Source organism: Ostrinia furnacalis, unplaced genomic scaffold (genome assembly GCF_004193835.3).
Source record: "Ostrinia furnacalis isolate ACB-3 unplaced genomic scaffold, ASM419383v2 OfSCF6514, whole genome shotgun sequence".
Taxonomy (NCBI): Eukaryota; Metazoa; Arthropoda; class Insecta; order Lepidoptera; family Crambidae; genus Ostrinia; species Ostrinia furnacalis.
In genome coordinates, this window is record NW_021136753.1 from 1 (window position 1) to 13129 (window position 13129).

The following is a 13129-nucleotide window of genomic DNA, read 5'->3' on the forward strand; positions in this document are numbered from 1 at the left end:
CATTAGACGCCATGTTGTCATAAACGACATATTATAAAATCGCTGTGATTTAATATTCTTAATCATTAATTTTATGGCAAGTGTCCATCAGGAATCATTGTTCTTACACACAGAATCGTATTATTTCGCTTTCGGGTAGTAATATGTCAAAATTGTTGGTTCTTTAGGCGAACAATGTATGGAGAACGAACATTGTCCTTTATAACAAGTGTGTGTCGTGCCACGCCCAGTGTAGGGTTCCGTAGTTGTCCTTCGTTACCACAATATAGGTACCTACCTCGCGGTTGACAGCGCGCGAAAGGGGATGACAGCTCGCGAAAGGCGATACGGTGTTGATCCCTTTCCGAGTTTATGTCTTTTTTTTTACCCAGGAAAATGGCCTATCCATACCTACCGCCGGGGGACGGCAGGTTAAGTGGGGCTCGAACCCACTAAAAACCTGGAGTGTTCCCTCTGCCGCATAGTGGTCGCGCCTTGGGTACTAGAAACGACCAAGGCGCCTTCCGCGGACGTCCCGCCCTACACGGCGGGACCCAACACGCCCCCACTTAATGGGGGGGAGTTTATAAGTCTGCTATGAGCTTTAATCACTATGGGAGTACATTACCTACCTTCATTGGTTGAGTTTTTATGGCGGTCAAGCTGTAGATCCTGGCTACACAGGAGTTGCAGTGGTGGGAACGAGAGGTGGGAATAGTCCCGTATGGGAATATATTAGTACACCGATTTCGTATCGGTGGGTTTCTTGCAAATTAGAAGCTTAACTATCGGCCGAATAAAAGTCTGAAATCTACGTTGTCTTATTTTATTCTACAGGAGACTTCAGAAGAGACCTTTCAACCCAAGATTTTGTAACTAACCTGTATATGCGCGCTGACCACGAACTCGTTCCGGCCTCTATACGCCCAGTCTCCAGGACTGTAGCCCATGCTCCACTGTGGCTCTCTGCCATCGGCGTCGTGCCAGATCCACACGGCTCCGTCAGCTTCGCAGGTCTGCCAGGACTTGACGGCGACTCCGCGAGGAGCTGGAGATAAAAAGTATAAGTATTTATTCAGTATCACAAAGAACAAGCAATTCTGTGGACTATGACGGTCACGTCAGTTTTGCTGCGGAACAAAGGCCTCCTTCAACCGTCCACCGACTTCTGTCTCTGGCCACTTGCATCCAGTTTATTCCAGCTTGTTGCCGGATGTCATCTGTCCATCTTTTAGGCGTTCATCCTCTGCCGCCGGTGTTATTGCGGGGGCTCAACTACAAGCAATTACCAAACTATCGGCCGTCAAAAAGGGTAGTCTCAAATCTAAATATTACCTTTTTCAACTCCCGGCACGCTCTTGCAAACGCCATCAGGGCCAAAAGTCCACTTGTGAAAGGGGCATTGGATGCAGTTGCCGGTGACAGCCCCCCCTATAGCTAGGTTTGCCCCCAAGTGGGGGCAGTAGGCGTCTACACAGCGAGCGACGCCGTCTTCACCCCGGAAGAGGCAGAGGTTCTGACCTGAAAATAAGGTTATATTAGTTTAAAATAAGTTTTTAGAGTTTCTCGCACCGTAACGTAAACGCCTCCCCTCGCGGTTGACAGTGCGTGGAAGGCGATGACAGCTCGCGAAAGGCGATACAGTGAATCCCTTTTCATGTTGAAAGTCTGCTATGACCTTTACCTTTTAAGAATGACGGGGGTGTGTTTTATGTCGATATTGAATTAATGAGCTTTATAAAAAAAGCTAAACGCGGGTTGAACACTGGCTTAAACTTAAATTTCCATACTCGATGTCAATTTAAACAAGTGTTCAATGCGCGTTTATTTTGCAATAGGTATATTAAGGCCCTCTTCTTCTTCTGCTTTTCCAATCAAGCACCGCCATTTGATTCTATCTTGAACGTCTTGTTCGTGGAGTCCCAATACTTTCATGTCCTTTTGGACATTCGTCATCCAGATGGTTTGAGGTCTTCCTCTTCCCCTCTTTTGGAAAGGCAATTAATACTAAGGCCCTACCTGTTGTTTTACCCGACTGCGCCAGAAGGAGGGTTATTATTTAATTAAATATATGACGTAGCCTAACGGATTAGCAAGCTGAAGTGGCAATGGGCAGGGACATAGTATGCAGAACTGACAGCCGATGGGGCAGCAAGGTTCTGGAGTAGAGACCACGTACTGAAAAGCGCAACATAGGACGTCCACCAACAAGGTGGACCAACGACCTCATAAAGATAGCAGGAAGGCGCTGGATCAGGCCGCCACCAACCAGCCATTGTGGAAATCATTGGGGGAGGCCTATACTGTGCAGCAGTGAACGTCCTATGGCTGAAATGATGATGATGATGATTAAATAAACTCACCCAAAACATCCACTGCCAGAACACCCCCAACTCTCAACTCAGTACTCTCAGCCACCGCAAACCACCCGTTAGGATACAGCGGGGGTATCTTATACCACAGCTCTACGTGTTTTTTTTACCCGACTGCGCCAGAAGGAGGGTTATTATTTAATTAAAATACTCACCCAAGACATCCACTGCCAAAACACCCCCAACCCTCAACTCGCTACTCTCAGCCACCGCGAACCACCCATTAGGATACGGCGGGGGTATCTTGTATCCCAGCTTACGAGCGAGCTGCGCCCGCGCCACTCTCGCGGGTCTGTCCGGCCCGGGTCTTATGTGCTCGAAGCCTATGTCTGTTAACTCCTGTAAATAATAAAAAAAGGCGCTGGTAGGACAAAAAAAGAATGAGACATGTAAAGACAGTGGGCGGGGCACATAGCTCGTAGAGACGATGGCCGTTGGGGCAGAAAAGTTCTCGAGTGGCGACCACGGGCTGGAAGACGTAGTGTGGGCAGGCCTCCTACTAGGTGGACCGACGATCTGGTGAAGGTCGCGGGAAGAGCCTGGATGCGGGCGGCGCAGGACCGTTCATTGTAGAAAACCTTGGAGGAGACCTTTGTCCAACAGTGGACGTCATTCGGCTGAAACGAACGAATTTAAGCGTCAATAGACCTACGGTGTCGATGTCGGACTGGCCAAATCCAAGATCCAAAGAACGCGAGTCCGAACCTCGCGCTGCTGGACTTATTTAACACATTTTGCTCACCAAACGGAACTATTCCCATCTCTCGTCCCCACCACTGCAACTCCTGTGTAACCAGGATCTACAGCTTGACCGAATAACCCAACCAGTGAAGGTCAAGTTTGTCCCGGGGAAAGTTAAACTGACATGCCCGACCCAACTATCGGCCAACTAAAAGTCAGTGGTCTGCGCCTATGCTTGATGTGATTGCTTACCTTACTATAAAACACTGGGTTCCAATAACACTTATACAACACATACAAAACTATCACTAATATCACAGATGCGAAAATCACCGAACTATGTTCGTGCAAAAAAATCATCACAGACCGCACAGCACTTAACGTCATGTTCAAATAAAGTAAACTGTCACTTTTCAAGATGGCGGTCTGACATTTGGGTAGCATGTGGCTTGCAGCGTCCATTTTGATTTCGCACGCCATTTTGTGGAGCGATGATTCTTCCATTGTTGTTACTGTAACAAGAAAACTTTATTTAATTCAGGAGTGGAGACCACGGGCCAGAAAACGCAGCGTGTAGCGTCCGTTCGGTGGACCGACGACCTCATAAACGTAGCAGGAAGGCGCTGGATGCAGGCCGCTACCAACCGGTCGATGTGGAAATCATTGGGGGAGGCCTTTGTCCAGCAGTGGATCCGGTTAAAACACAAACTTAGCTGGGTTGCACTCTTTCTTCAACTTGTCAAACACCACACAAAAACTCCGGTGGTTATAGTTACGGTTAAAGTATGGTGGTGCAACATAGCCTCAGGCTCAGTTTCCACCACAGCGGAACGGAGCAAAAGAAGTGTGTTGAATCATCATTATCATCATTTCAGCCACAGGACGTCCACTGCTGAACATAGGCCTCCCCCAATGACTTACATATCGCCCGGTTGGTAGCGGCCTGCATCCAGCGCCTTCCTGCTACCTTTATCAGACATAGCCCGACGGATTAGCAAGCTGAAGTGGCAATGGGCAGGGCACATCGTACGCAGAAATGAAGGCCGATGGGGCAGCAAGGTTCTGGAGTGGAGGCCACGTACTGGAAACGCAGCGTGTGACGTCCACCCACAAGGTGGACCGGTGTGTTGAATAACCAAAAATATTTCATTATTTCCACTTCTCTCCGCTCCACGCACTAACACTAGTATTGACTGACACTAATATTGTAATGTTTAGCCTAATTTTAGCCGACTAAGCCTGAGTTTCACCACCTAACTTTGACCGTAACTATGACGATAACCGGTGTTTTTTGTATAGAGTTTGACAGATTTTTGACGTTTGTCAAAGTTAAAGTATGATGGTGCAACCCAGCCTTATAGTTATTGAATTAGCAAAGGTCGCGTATACGGAAGTGTAATTCAATACTTTGTTGATGTAACATTTCAAATAATTTATGCATTAAAGTGCGTATGTGAAATTCTGCGCAAGCGAAAAGTAACTGAAAATGGATTGGTTATACGAAATGAACTAGAGCATTTTGTGTCAATAATCTAATCTATTTATCATTTAACCGACTTCGAAAAATGAGGTTCTCAAAGTGGAGTTCACCTTTGTGTGGGAGAGTCACCTTTGTTAGCCTCTTATTTCGTTCGTTCTGCCTCCCCCAAGGTTTTCCACAATGAACGGTCCTGCGCTGCCCGCATCCAGGCTCCTCCTCCAGCCTCTTATTTATTTTACAGGAATTACCATTTATTTTATTTTTAAATCTGTATTTTCATTCTGAATAACTTGCTAACTATAGTCCGATTTTTAATTCGACGGAATTCTGACAGCTGTCATTTTTTGACAATTCAGATGTAATAAGCCTTTTTTGCTTTGAATTATTAATAAATAATATGAAATGAAATTTCATCAAGTAAAACTTACAAGAATTAACTATTGTTTGTTGTATCAATTCAATGTACACTAATTATTATGTACATATTAGAGTTTAAATAGAAAAAAACGTATTTTTAACACAGTAAGACAACATATTAACATAAACGAAAATATGTATTGATCATCAATCATCATTATCGTCGTCATAATCAACTTGGATTATAAAATTGGCATCTTGTTAAATTGGTTATTTTATGAACCTAAGATTTTATTAACAAAAGGATTTTCATAAAACAGGTTTGTAACCCATGGATTATTGGCAAGGGAGTCCAGTAATAGAAAAATAATTTCCCATTTTTTTTTGTAACTTCAAAAATATGATAATAAAAATTCAAATAACCATTTTGAAATGATCGGTACATTTTTAAGCATTAGTTTTTCAAGTGAAACCTTAAATTCAAGAAAGGATTATTTTTTAATTTATGAAAATGTTCTCCATTCTTAGTGGGAATGTTTCAATGTTGACAACACTTCTGAAATGTCAAAATTCCGTCGAATTAAAAATCAGAGTTTAGGTCTAGAGCTTAACTCAGTCAGTGCCTGAGGTATGGGAGCGGCATGGGAGGGGTGACATTGACATATTATGACGTGACAGAGCATATAAATCTGAAGCATGTATCTGAGGGCCTTTATTTTCTTTTCGTCGGGAAATGCTTTGCGCACTGGTCTATGGGGTCGGCCAGTGGGTTATGTGGGACTCTCCCCGCCTACCCACTAAAGGCGGGGCCTACCCACTAAAACCCGACGGTTTCCACCAGAGCCCAAAGAAACGGAACCGCGAGTTATTGTCCTGGTTGGACATTCGTCCGCAGCTCCGCCTCAGGCTAGAGGCTGCTTCGAGGGAACCCCCAATCCCCTCCTCCAGTTGTTTTTATAGAGGTTTTCTCCTCGCGGCCCTGGTACAACAGGACCCCCGGCCCGCCGTAGCGGGTTACGGTCTGCTCCATGCCGCTGCTCGGTCAGCTCTGCTGATCAGATAAGTACCGAGAGCGGCCCTCCAAAGAATGGGCCCGGGCAAACGCCCCGCCAGCCCCCACCTGTGGGGGTTTTTAAAGATGTCCCCTCAATTGTGGGTTACGGGTTGCCCGACAGGCCCGCCGAGTTGACAAGACCTGCGCGTTTGATGTAAACTCACACTCAATTAAAGTAGTAAGACACGGGTCTTATACTACTTTAATTGAAATGGAACGCGGAATCCATCTTGTTCATCCACATCAAATATGAAAGAGATACAAAGATCTAGATGTTTTTCATCTTTTTTATCGTGAAAGTTATTCAATATGACCTAACTCAACTTATACGTTTTGAATAAATGCATTTAAATTGAATTCAGTACCTACACAATATGGTGCAATAAAACTTGCATCTTACAAAGAAATTGTTTATCTCAATAAATTGGTTTTGTTCAAAGTAAAAAGATCTTTGGAAGCTTTAAGCTGTCTTATTATCAATTTATTGTTCCCTATAATTTTATATTTTACTAGCTTTTGCCCACGGCTTCACCCGCGTGAAATTTTGTATGTCACAGAAAAGGTTCTATATTGGCTCACATAAAATTCTAAATCCTATTCTTTGTCTTACTACCGATTTGTGTTCATAATAATCTCTCTTCATAATTTTATTTTTCATACTTTTTTTATTCATACATTTTTATTCCTACCATCGGAGCTCATAAAAGTTAGTAATCATATTTTTTTTATCAATACTGTTACTACCAAGAACCATTTAAAATACATAATTTTTATATTCAGATTTTTTTTCTTCATAACATTCATTGATCATATTGTTTTAATTAATAATGTTGTTACTAAGAACATACTTCAACTCATAATGTTGTTGTTCAGAATAATTTACTTTATAACAGACATACTCGTATCTTTAAAAAAATCATATATAATTTAATAGAGTAGATAAGCATGCAGAGCATGCAGCATGAAAGCAAGCATGCAGCATGCATTGGTATCACCTCGTCTCCGGCGCTGCGGGATGTGCAGCTCTTCCGCCCTTGCGTAACGAGGCTCAGGCACCCACGCTTGCTTCCGCAGCTTCGGCTTTTTGGATCGCCATCGGCGCCTTCGGCGCCTCGGCGACCAGCCTCAGCCGCTCCAGCTCACCCGGGTGCCTGAGCCTCGTTACAGCGGGCGAGGGCTGCCCTCCCTCCGCGCCTCCGACTTTTAAATTACACTCTAGGGGTAGGGCAGACAAGACTACGTGGAGTCGGTTTTGCAGTGATTCGTTTCTGTCACGTTAGTTTTGTGGCACAAAATATTGCCTGTTTTGGACCATTTCAAATTAATTTAATGTTAAAATACGATTTAATACGTATATAGACATCATGATTTTCAATAATATGGAAAAATACTCTTATGAGTAATAAATTTATGAAAACAAATATTAGGATACATCACATTTATGAATATTATAGTTATTTATTCGAATGATTATGAGTTTCGATCATTAGTATAGAAAAATATATGAAAACAAATATTAGTAAAAACTAAGTGTATGATTAGTGATATTATGAATATCAATGATTATGTTTTTAAATATGTAGGTTTTAAATTTTTTATGAAGAATGATCATTATGGTATCAAATTGTATGAGAAATATTTTCGGACCTCCAATGATAGGAATTGAAAAGTTATGTAAGAAAATGCGCTACCCACAGAAAAACGTATTCACGCGCGTCCCTGTTTCAAAAACCGAGATAAAAACTATCCTACACGTGTTTTCATGCACAATAAATTATTTGATTGATTGATTGATTTGATGGCCAAGTCAATATATTTATGTAAAACGTTAAAGATTTCCTGACCTGGACTTGGTATTACATGGATCTCACAACTTTTTACCGTAGAACAACTGAGTTGCGAGACTTGTTTTTTTTGACAAGTATTGTTTTTGATGGGTCATACTCTTACATCAAACACGTTAATTTTTTTACTTTACGCAAAAGCTACTAGACGGATTTCAATGAAACTACACAATATTGTAGCTGGTTGTAAAAGTTATACGCCCGTATTCATAAACGATGTTTGCTTAAGTGAAGCGGCAAATCGAACGCACGCGTTGAATAGAGCTCTGTGATTGGTTCGTATGTCACCCTGTGCGTCCACGCGCACTATGAGACATCATAGTAATGTTTGTGAATATGGGCGTTAGAGCACGATAGTTTGGCAATTAGTTGACATAATTTTTTTGAGCTGTCAAAATGACTCTTCCTTCCCCTAAAAGAATTATGACAAAAAGTTATTGAAGTACCAGCTACTGTTTTTCTGTGCTACAATAATTATGCAGCAAATTGAAAACCAATTCGTTTTTCAGGATTTCAGGAAATGTCATGTTTCAACCATTTTTGCGTTTTTCTGGAGCTATAGCATTTGTGTGTATGGAGTATTGGCGCTCGCTGTTCGATATTAATCGTGTCCTTTTTCCTATCTTCCCTGTTTGAAGATTACATAGATAATTTGGATATCACTGACACATTGATAAAACTGTACTATGCTCTATTATTATCAAAAAAACTTGGCCCCCCGCAAATGGCTAAATAAATAGTTATTATTTTATCGTCAAATTAAATTAATTTATCTATCTACCTATAAAAGCGAAAGGTCACTGACTGACTCACTCACTCATCACGAAATCTTAGAAACTACAAGTGATAGGAGTCTCCGCATGGGGGTCCTTTTAGAGCGTAGGTGCTCACTAAGAACGGGTTAATTTTACGAAACTCCACCCCATAGCCCGCACACCGAAGTATGGGCGACGCACGGATGGGGAAGGTCAGAAAGTATCCGAGATAAAAAAGAAATCAAAAATCAAAAATATTTATTCAGTTTAGACCACAAGTGGCACTTATGAACGTCAAAATGTAATTTACATAAAAAAGAAAAGGTAGCCCTTATGGGGCACTTTACATGTCTCCTTATCTTTTGGGCCCTACCAGCGCTTCGAGACAAACATATGGCAAGTGCTGAGAAGAAACGCCGGAACAAACTCGAGATGGTGTTCACACTAAACGTCTTGGCCAATTTCCTGCATAGTGTACTTGAGCTTTTATGGCAGTTGTATTTTATTTTCTTTGCCGTGTGGTAAAGGCAGAGTAGAATACATTTGTCACCAACCCCTACTCTTCCCGCGGGTGTCGTAAGAGGCGACTTAGGGACTACACATCAAACAGAGAACGGGCAGCAGCGCTCTATTAAAAACATCAATCTTTTAAACTGCGATCTCCAACCCGCCTGCCAAGCGTGGGGATTATGGCAAAACCCTCCACTATAGTGGAGGATGCTCATTGTCCAGCAGTGGACTGTAAAGGGCTGATGATGATTTTTCTAAAGTTTGTATTTTGGGACTTCTTGGCGGGAAATTGAAGCATTAATGAAATATTAAAAGAACATTTTTAATGAAGGCTACTGACAACGCCTCTCTTCTAGCGGAGTTTTGAGCTGACGCTGTGTAGGTTTATTGTCGACACGACTAGAAGAAGAAAGACGCATCATGTTTTTTAAGCAGTTTTGTTTTAATATCCAAAAATTGTCTTCAGGCCACTATTAACTTGTAATAATTAGTGGATTATTATTAACCATGAAGTGTTCGTGAACTTGCATGAGTGTAGGCAAATGACACAAAACAGTGCAACATCACTTTCAAGCTCTCTCAAGAAGTCCGCGTCTGGTTTCAGTAAAATGCTACATCTTTACTGAAATCAAGGAAAATCCCCCTCGGATATCATCTATCTTTCATTTAATATCATCCATTACTTCATACTTGGATAACTTCTAAATAAATAATAGGATTTATACTTTACTGGCTTTTGCAAGCCGCAAGCAAAATCATTTTAGAAAAGCCCCTCTTCCAGGAGAAGACCAGTGCTGAATTCTTATCAAATTAATTATCTACATCTACGCTAATATTATAAATATAAAAAACGAAAGATTTTGTTGTTTGTATTGAATAGGCTCCAAACCTGCTGGACTGATTTAAAATTCTTGCACTATTTGGAATCCTACATTATTAATTTCTGATGAAAATAGGCTGTAGGTACGAAGTTCGTACAATATAGTGAAAAAGGTGTCGCCAAAGAAAATCAATCATGCATGTGTGTACCAAAAAAAAAAAGAAAAAAAAAACCTTGCATCCCAAATGTCAAATTCTAATGTCAAAAACAGAAAAAAAAACTCACGCAATCACATTGCAGACTCCTTGGTGAGTTCCCGCCAAAAACTCAAAATTCAAAAAACGAATCTCGCACCAACACACGCAACCGAGCGCGGCGCCACACTGGTAAACGATCTACCTATCTCACTTTATATGGGACGGTGTTGAACGAATCTGCGCCATTTTTTTTTTGATTCATTACAAATTGAAATCGGGATGAATATTGCATGGGCTGGATGTAAATAATTAGGTTTCGTTTAATGGTATTCGGTGTTTGTTTAGAGACTACAGCTTATGGTTATTTATCGTTTGAACTTCTGAATAAAACTTCTTTCGTCTGAATTTTACATGTTGGGTTGGTAGCTCTACCTACTGTTGCAGTGGGGTCAACATAAAGATTTTGACAAAAAAGTTATTTTTTTTATCAGTTTAAGGCCCGTGACCACGGCAAGACAGTTTCGCGGGATCCAGTAATGCAGGTTGTGGCAGTCCAGTTCGTGTGAACACACGTGTTACTTTCAAATTCGATCTCCAAATCCGTACGGTTCGGTTTTTTTACGGGAAACTCAAACGGGAAGTCCGAATGTTAACATAAAAACATACCTACTCGTAAACGGGATCCTGCAAAAAACGGGATGAAACCGCGTGAACGAACCCAATAGTTCACTTAGCAGACCGTCTACAACGAAACGTTGCTTTCAATTCCGCCAAGTGCAATGTAAGTGCAATTGTACTCAGAGTCATATAATTGTACTCAGAGTCATAAATAAATGTTTATTACATAATTTATTAGGTGTTAAAGATGAAATTGCCGTTTTTTATGGATAGTTATGAACAAATTCATTTTTCATACAAAAATTGCGATATTTTAATGAAACTACAAATCTAAATTTTAGAAAAAATATTAATGGACATAGCAATTTCATACTTTGACAGATCTATAACAGTTGTAAATTCACGCAGATCAAGCTGCTGTAAAGCTTGGTAATTTAAAAACCTTCGGTAAGTTTATCATTCATATCCTTAAGAACAGCTACACCCAAGTAACACGCAAGCTGTATATTCACTGAAGTTAAGATTGATTTACGTTTTAAAGTCAGACTATCACTTTAAATCAGTTTTGACTTAGTTTAAATGCTTTTGAGTAGAATGCGGTAAAATTTACAATGCATGAAGCTATTATATGGTCTAAAAAATTAAGTTCAAGTTAATCATACTAAAACATTAATTACTTTTAATATACAGCACCTTTAACAGCATTTACACTAACACAAAGGTTAAAACCGTATATTAGTAAATAAGAAAACCTAATGCATTAAATAAACGTTGTCGAAATATTCTATAGTGCATTCAGATATATTAACACATTTTACAGATTGAACGCATTTTTATGATCTTTTCTTATGCTTATTTACTGCTCAGCATTAGCCAAACATTTACTAAAGTTTTAGCTCTGTTATCTTCTTATTTTATTGTTACTTTAAAGCTTTTAGCACTATTTAGATAAATAAAAAAAATATTTTATTACTTTAGGTCATAATTTGGCCATAAAACCACGAGCCGTATGATTATATTCATTTGTGCGTTAGTAGGTCCTGTATATTCATTAGAAAATTTATGTCGAACGTGTCACGTTATTGACATGAATAAACAGTGGAAAAATACCTTATGATAAATTATTTTAAATAAAGACATTAAAACATCTCCTCACAACACCATTGCACTGCAATACTCTAAACGAAAAATAATCAAATCGGACAATAAAATGCGATAAGTTTTTTCGAATACTTTCAAACAAACAAAATAAAACGTTCAGCCTTAGAATAAAACGTAACTTTGGCATTGCAATTCTGAAAGCTGTTTCAAAGCTGTACTAACATCTAATAAAATGCTTTTTACATTAGAATATGCTGTCTAACAACTTTACTAATGTCTGTCTTCAATAACATTATAAGCGCTGGTTAGCAGCACTAATAATTTTAATAATGCTCAAAGCCGTATTATTTGGGGCCCAAATTGCGCTTACAAGACACTTATAGACTTTTATACGGCTGATATAGTGCTACATATGCTGCTTATATACTGCTCTGCACGTAGGTTCATGCTGTTGTACGCTTCTTATAATTGTGTTTTGTGTTACTTGGGCACTGATTTGAACCTATTTTCATCTCTGCTCTAAGAAACAGAATCAAAAAACAATTAAACTTCAGAAATAATCGCGAAAATTCTTTAGGAAAGTTCATCATTTCAGCCAGAGGATGTCCACTGCTGAACATAGGTCTTCCCAATGATTTCCATATCGCCCGGTTGGTAGCGGCCTGCATCCAACGCCTTCCTGCTACCTTTATGAGGTCTACGGATTAGCAACCTGAAGTGCCATTGGGCAGGGCACATAGGTAGTACGCAGAAGGGAAGGTTATTTTTAAATCAACTCAGTTTGGAACTCTTTCATTTTCGCAATAAATAAATAGGTTATTATGTAAACTACATTTTTAGGAGGGAAGGAAAGAAATGCACTGTACTCGTATTGTTTTAATGTCAGCTTAAAATTCGGTCTGTCACAGAATTTAATTTAATTTTTCGTGTATGTTCCAAAAACCAGACTTGCTTCGCCTTTCTCACCTTTACGTAATTCAATTTTTCATGTTATTTTTACACTATGTTTTTCTCTCGGTCTCTAACTACCTCTGTGCCGAATTTCACCTAAATCAGTTCAGTAGTTTTTGCGTAAAAGATTAACAAACATAAATCCTCACAAACTTTCACATTTATAATAATAGTAGGATTAAGTACTGAAGAACTGAAAGTACTTGTTGAATCTGCTTTCTCGCTTCAAATATTAGATAATGTTAGATAAAGAACTATGTTTTTTTAGATATAATACAAGGTCACTGAAATCAGGAACTGATAGGGCTATCTCAACTATCAATTTTGGTTATCACGATATAGTAAAGATTGTAATAGATACTATTTATTGATTAATGTCATTTTTAATGATAGTACTACGTTTTGGACTT

At 39.9% G+C, this 13129-nt stretch overlaps 1 protein-coding gene across 1 annotated transcript; it reads right to left on the reverse strand.

Moving 5' to 3' along the window:
- Positions 1-860: 860 nt before the first annotated feature.
- LOC114362450 (cholesterol 7-desaturase-like) lies at positions 861-10224 on the reverse strand (the record flags this gene model as incomplete). Its single annotated transcript, XM_028317873.1, has 5 exons — positions 10138-10224; positions 3285-3544; positions 2507-2690; positions 1315-1500; positions 861-1027 (listed from the first exon to the last, which is right to left on the reverse strand). Coding segments are annotated over exons 2-5 (789 nt in total), but the record flags the coding sequence as incomplete, so codon positions are not given.
- Positions 10225-13129: the final 2905 nt, after the last annotated feature.